Genomic DNA, 6,475 nt, shown 5'->3' with positions numbered 1-6,475 from the left:
GACAATTTAGAATCAGACCTGAGAGTTTAAAATTTAGGGCTCCCCTGTGAACTGGTGGATAGCTGTCACAGAGTCACTGAGAACATGTCACTAACCTAACCGCAGGCAAACCGAGACTTCCGACGACGTCTGGAAAAATGGCCCGCATGTATTTTTACCTTGCCTCATTCGGCCATGGATTCGGGGCTGCTGCCTCGCCTCAATGCAGATGTCCCTTTACCTCACGTAGCGAATGGATATAAAACATGAGGTAGGGCTGGTAAGAAAACCACACGGATTAAAATGTTTACGCCTCCTTCCAAGGGTAATTTAAAATGAAAGGGCTTCTTTTCCAGTATTGGACATGACTGGAAATACTCGTTTTGCTAAGTCTTATGTCTATAACACAGAGGAACAGAAAAAAAGCATCGTCTGAGAACTCTTCAGGACCATGACGAAGAATTTCATCTATGGAAGTGAGCCGCCCTGAGCTAATGTGGAAAAGCCGGTTATTGAAGTGATGAAATCCCATCCGTCTATTCAAGAGATTCTCATTCTAAAAAGCTTTAGGTGCTTAAATCAAAAAAGGGGCAAGTTTATCGTCAGAAAGCTAGCCTGATCCTTTGATCCTAAATATGTCAAAGAACTTTACATATGAATCAAAATTTTCAAATGCGCTCTCTTGCTGCCTGTCAAAACTTATTACAAACATAGACAATTCTCATAAACTGGCAAGACGGACTGGTTAAAAGTCAACGGTCCATTGGAAACCTTCCGGCTGCTGGGTGTAAGATGGTGCAGCCACGATGGGACTCAGTACAGTGGTTCCTCGAGAAATTAGAAAGAGAATCACTACATGGTCCAGCAATGCCACTGCTGGCTATATACCCCAAAGAAGCAAAACAGAGACCCAAAGAGATATCCGTATACCCAAGTTCAGAGCAATGTTAACTCTCAATAGCCAAAAGTGGGGAGTAACCCAGATGTCCACTGGCGGACGAATGGAGAAACAAAATGTGATGCATACACGCAGTGGAATATCAGTCGGCCTTAAAAAGGAAGGCTATTTTGACACATGCTCCAGTGCGGGTGAACTCTGGAGACATTATACGAAGTGAAATAAGCCAGTCACAAAAAGACACGTCCTGTAACCCCACTCATACGAGGCACCCAGAGTAGTCAGATTCATAGAGACAGAAAGTAGAAGAGGAGATGCCAGAGGCTGAGGGGGGTGGGGAATGGGCAGTTAGGACTTAATGGGGACAGGGTTTCAGTTTCACAAGATGAGAAGAGTTTTGAAGATTCACAACGAAGCGAATGCACTTCGTGCCATCGAACCGTATACATAAAAATGATTAAAATGGTTTAAGTCTTATGTTGTGTCTATTTCGTCATCATTTAAAAAAGCCGACTCTACTCACCATCGCGTCCATGAAGGGGAAGGCGGCGAGGTACAGGAAGGCCCTTCTTGTTTTGCTCCCCACCGACTCATCCACGTGGTGCAGTTTATTGATGATGTAGTAGCCTAAGTCGCTATAGGCTGCAAAAGCCAAAAAAACATACACTGTGGTATTCAGAAAAAGTTACCTTTGTATGCTTTTCCTCTCAAAAGTTTAAATACGATTTTAAATGTAATATATCCATATATATATATATATTTTGGTAGAAAAATGTGAAAATTTAGATGACCGGTTTTTTTTTTTATGGGGGTGCGTGTGGTGGTGTGCATGTGTGTTTTAACAGAAAGATCGGATCATGCCGTGTATACGCTCTTGTGAACTCCGAACCGTTTCCACGACGTTTCCACCTGTCAGTGCTTGTACTACGTTTCTTTTCATAGATATATTTAGCATCTTAATCTCCTAGGACCGTACATTTAGGTGGTTTCCATTATTTTGATGGTATAAAAGAAGGCTTGATAGATAAGTCTGAAGCTAAACGCTCACACATATTTTTAATTATTTACTAAGGGGAAAATCCCCAGATGCTACCATGCCTTTTCAGAAAAAAATTTTAAAGCTTTTCACCACTCGCCATTCCTTTCGTTCCGTTTTACGTCTGGCAGCAGGTGGCAATGTTGGGCATAACCCTGCCCAGTGAACAAATGATATCTCTGAGGTGCTTCTGAAGTCCCTCCGACATCAGGGTTTGTGACCAGTGTGTGACTGGAACATAATGGGGACTTAACCACTATGGGCCGAATGGGAGCCTAGGTGTCAAACAGATGTAAAGGAAGCACAAGAAAGGTCATCGCGATGCACGAGCGGGGCATTCCGACGGATGCGAGCAAAGATAACATAAAAGATTAAGCTTGTTCTATCTCATCGATACGCGTTTAGGCTGCATAGGAAAATACTCAGCTCTGTGTTTTTTGTGGTTTTACAAGTGCTTTAACAGAAGTGTTCCCGCTGATTTCGTCCTTTTATAAATATGAATGTGAACGCACTGGTAACTACAGGCCGTTCTGAAATCGGAACGGAGACAGGGCACAGCGAGAGCCTCACTTTGGGAGAAGGAGTCAGAATCCTTCCCCCCATTTCAAAGCTTGGGGGACGACTTATTACCACATTAACTGGTAAAAAGAAATGACCGTCCATCTTCTGTCAGAATGAGTCTTGAATTACGGAAACTGAATTCGGACAGGTCTTAGCGATGATATCAAGAAGGTTTAAATGCACGAACGGGAACCCCAGCGGGGAAGGAGGTGCAAGTAAGTGATTTCGAGGGGAAGAGGGCAGGAAGAGAGAAGATGCGTGGAGAACAAGGCGGACGGGGGAGGCCAACGCTGCATGAGAGGGGCAGAGGTGAAAACCAGAAGGTGAGCTGCCAGGTAACCAAAGGTGTCAGGTGTGGAGTGTGTTGGGGCCAGCAGGGCTGCTGAGGCAGCAGGAAGATGCATCCAGGAGGGAGGGTGTTGCCCGGTGGCAGAAAGAGAAAAGGCGTGGGAAGGTGGGATTAGTTACAGAGAGGGACAGGGACGGAAGGAGGCCGTTGTGAGGTCCCTGTCTGGATCAGAAGATACACAGGTAGAAGTGGATTGGAGAAGGCTCCAGCTGAGGCATTCAGACCTGAGATAAGCTGGCAGAATCATGGAGCCAGGACGGAGATGTTACTTTATCATACAATTAGTCTACTTTAGGTGCTGAACCTTGGACATTTTGTCTTAAAGTGTATTGTTGCTGCCGTTTATTTGTGCATTTGTTTCCATTTAGTCAGGGAAAGTTCACCGTGCTAGGACCTGCAAAGGGACGCTGCTGACCGTGTCCAAAGCACTGCTGGCCCCTGGCAGAGGCCGCCGGCCATGCTAAGGGCGGCCACGCTGGGCGAGCAGAGCAGTGCAATGCCAAGTGCAAGCGCCCAGGGCTGGCTATGAATAGCTCATGAGCTAGAATTCCCCGGCAAAGGTTAGAGTTGACATAAAATGCCAGCCGAGTGGACGTGACTGGGGACCAGACGACTGGTGAAAGGCTAGGGTGTGGAGGGGTGGTGTTACGGGCTGAACTGAGTCCCTGCGAAATTCTCCTGTTGAATCCTAGTCCCCAGTCCTCAGAATGTGACCTTATTTCGAAACAGAGTCATTGCATAGGATTGGTTAAGATGAGCTCATCCTGGAGTACAGTGGCTCCCAATCCAACATGGCCAGTGTCCGGCAAAACTGGACACAGAGGTAAATGTGCACTAAGGGAAACGCCACGTGAACCTGAAGGCAGTGACTGAGGTGATGCCAGCAAAAACCAAGGAACGCACAGATGCCAGCGAAGTACCAGAAGCTGCGGGCGGTGCCTGAACAGACCCTCCCTCACGGCCTCGGAAGGAGCCAACCCCGATGACACCGTGATCCGCCAGCCTCCGGAACTGTGAGACAATACACTGCTGTCGTCGGAGCTAGCCAGTGTGTGCTGCTGTGTTAGGACAGCCCTAGCAAACTCACGCAGGTGGCTGCTGAGAAAAGGAGAGAGTTATGTTCCCGTGAGACAGGGCCAAGGAAGACGGGACACGCGAGTCTGAGACTGAGAGCTGGGTGCAGTTGGCTCGTACGGCCTGGGTCTGCAGACAGCAACGTCAATGAGCTTCTCTACCCTCTGTGAATATACCTACATACGTTAGACGACTTTAACTCGATTATCAAAAACAGTGCCTTTCTGCAGAGTAACGAAGAGTAAACATGGAAAGTTTAACTGGGGCTGGCGAGCCTGGCCCCGCTTTCTGACTCAGGTGGAATGTGCTCCCCGCCCCTGCAGCTGGTATTGGGCTCTTCTGGGGTCTCCAAGTTCTGGGGTACTCTGGGACCCACAGGTCCAAGGCTGCCTTTGCTTCTCTTTCCTTCTTTTCCTCTTCCGGCTACCAGAAAAATGTGGAGGCCAAGGAACGCTTTTTCTTCCCGTTTTGTTTTTTCCTCCCTTCCTTCTACTCCTCTCGTACAGGGCAGAGGAAGAGTCTGATAATAATAAGCACGAAGGCTGTTTCCACCTGTGAGCTGCGAATATAAAACCCCAGCAGCTGTTTTTCACTCTCCCCTCGCCCCTCCTCCCAGCCAGTGTCCTGGAGCTGTTTCTGGCTGGAGCTGCTGGCTGGGGGTAATTTGTTTAAAGTGCTTTGCATAGAGTCCCTAATTACCAGGCTAGCTGCTTAAACAAGTCAGTAACCTCCAACTTGCATAAACTGCCTTAACCGAGGAGATTGTTCTGAAGAAGCTCGTATTCTTTATGAAGGACAGAACATTAAAAAGAAAAATTAAACAAGGTTTCTTAACAGATTTCCTGATGTGGCTGCAGTAGGAGGACACTGACTTGACTTATTTATTAAATATGTCAACAGCTTTGACCCCGCCCAGCGAAGGAGAAAGCAGAAGGGCCATTCGAAGCCCTAGCTCCTCTGACCTCAGCCTGCTGGCCTTGATGGTTGTCCATCTAGTTCATCCAGTAGTTACCAGCACTTGTAAGATGCCAAGAAATAGCAATACTAACCAAAACAAATCTGTATACCTGTATCTTCCCATGGGAATCCGGGAGAAAGCCAGCCTCCAATTTTAATAACAGGATAATATGTGTGTTTCTGAGAGGCCAATTTGAGAACCCTTATTCTAATTTAAATTCCCAAGTTCCCTTGCTTAGAAGTCTCACTATGGATTTGCCCACCATGCTTCTCTTTATTGGGCTTTCACAGGGGTGGGTACCTTCTCCGCGTTTCTAATATATCATTTCCAAAGTGTGTGGGTTTGTATGGCTGATATTTAAATCACTTCGGCAAAAAAGGTTTGCATGACTTTCACGCGTCGGGCCCTGTGCCAGCTAACCCGGCTGTGAAGAGACTGGTTACCTGTCTGAGGGCAGGTCGCAGACACGGGATATGCTCATGTACAGCCTGCACCGTCACCCTCATCTGGAAGATGTGGGGATGGGAGGAACCAACACTGCCCAGGCCTTGGAGAGACATCATAAACCCATGCACGAAGGAAGTAAAGCAAACGTGAAATTTTAGCACAAGCACGTAAGTTCTGTCTCACTGCTGGTATCAAGCAAGAGTCTCTGGAGTGGGGTGTGTAATGATATACTGTATAATGATCTGCTTTTCTCTAGAGAACATGCCCGATTCATGTCTGGATCCCCAGGATCCAGCCCAGGGTTTGCCACATGGAGGTGTTCAGGAGATACTGCCTGAATAAATTCATGACTCCATTACCCCGAAGAGGTGACTGGGACAGACAGACTGCAAAAACGTCCCCGATTCCTCTCTCCTCCTTACACCCCTACTCTGCAATGGTGGAGTCTAGTTCCTACCCGCTGGCCCTGGGCTGGCCTGTGATTTGTCTTGGCCAGCAGTACCCGGTGGCGGCGATGGCCTGTCTCTTCTGACTCTTGGCCTCAGGAGACCTTGTGTGCTCTGTCCTCTCACTTGGAGTACTGCCACAGCGGCCCAGGCAAGCTCGGGTTGTGCCGGTGCAGGATGAGAGACTGTGCGGAACAGAGCCCTGCTGACACAGCAGGGGCCACCCAGACCGGCCTGCAGTCAGCGGGCAGCACCGCCCCGCCCCGCGCCCACCCTGCCACGATCCTATCAAGATCAGCAGAGCCTCCTGCTGTCAGCCAACCACAGAGGCACAAGCACAGCCATGTCCACCCAGCCGACCCATGGCCCGGAAGCAAGAGTAAATGCTTGTGTTTTGAGTCACTGAGTATAGGGGTGGTTTGTTACACAGTGACAAATTGTGAGACTATACTGAAACCGCCTGTTCATTGCTAGCATCCTTGTTGGTGTAAATTACATCAAATTGTACCAATTCACCCTTCACAGGGCTGCTTCATAATCATAAATAATGGAAAAGTTTGTTGACAAGGGAAGACTGACAAACAGAACCACTCTAGAAATTACTTCAGTTGCAATGCTGCTCCCCTGAGCTCTGCTGACTGCCCAGGCTGCTCTGGAAGAGGCCGTACAGGTCCCTGTTGAGAATAAACATGTAAAAGAATAAAAAACCCCCAGCAGTGGTTTCTCC

At 48.0% G+C, this 6,475-nt stretch overlaps 1 protein-coding gene across 1 annotated transcript in view; it reads right to left on the bottom strand.

The window, feature by feature from the left end:
• The window catches only part of ANKH (ANKH inorganic pyrophosphate transport regulator), a 55,151-nt gene that overhangs the window by 37,242 nt on the left and 11,434 nt on the right, over window positions 1-6,475 (bottom strand). The window contains exon 3 of the mRNA XM_023532942.1: window positions 1,401-1,519. Within this exon, the coding sequence (XP_023388710.1) occupies window positions 1,401-1,519 (119 nt within the window). The remainder of the gene's footprint in view (window positions 1-1,400; window positions 1,520-6,475) is intronic.

This window comes from Pteropus vampyrus, unplaced genomic scaffold, assembly GCF_000151845.1.
Source record: "Pteropus vampyrus isolate Shadow unplaced genomic scaffold, Pvam_2.0 Scaffold94, whole genome shotgun sequence".
Taxonomy (NCBI): Eukaryota; Metazoa; Chordata; class Mammalia; order Chiroptera; family Pteropodidae; genus Pteropus; species Pteropus vampyrus.
The sequence above is the reverse complement of the archived record's forward strand: the minus strand, read 5'-3'. Positions and strand labels throughout refer to the sequence as shown.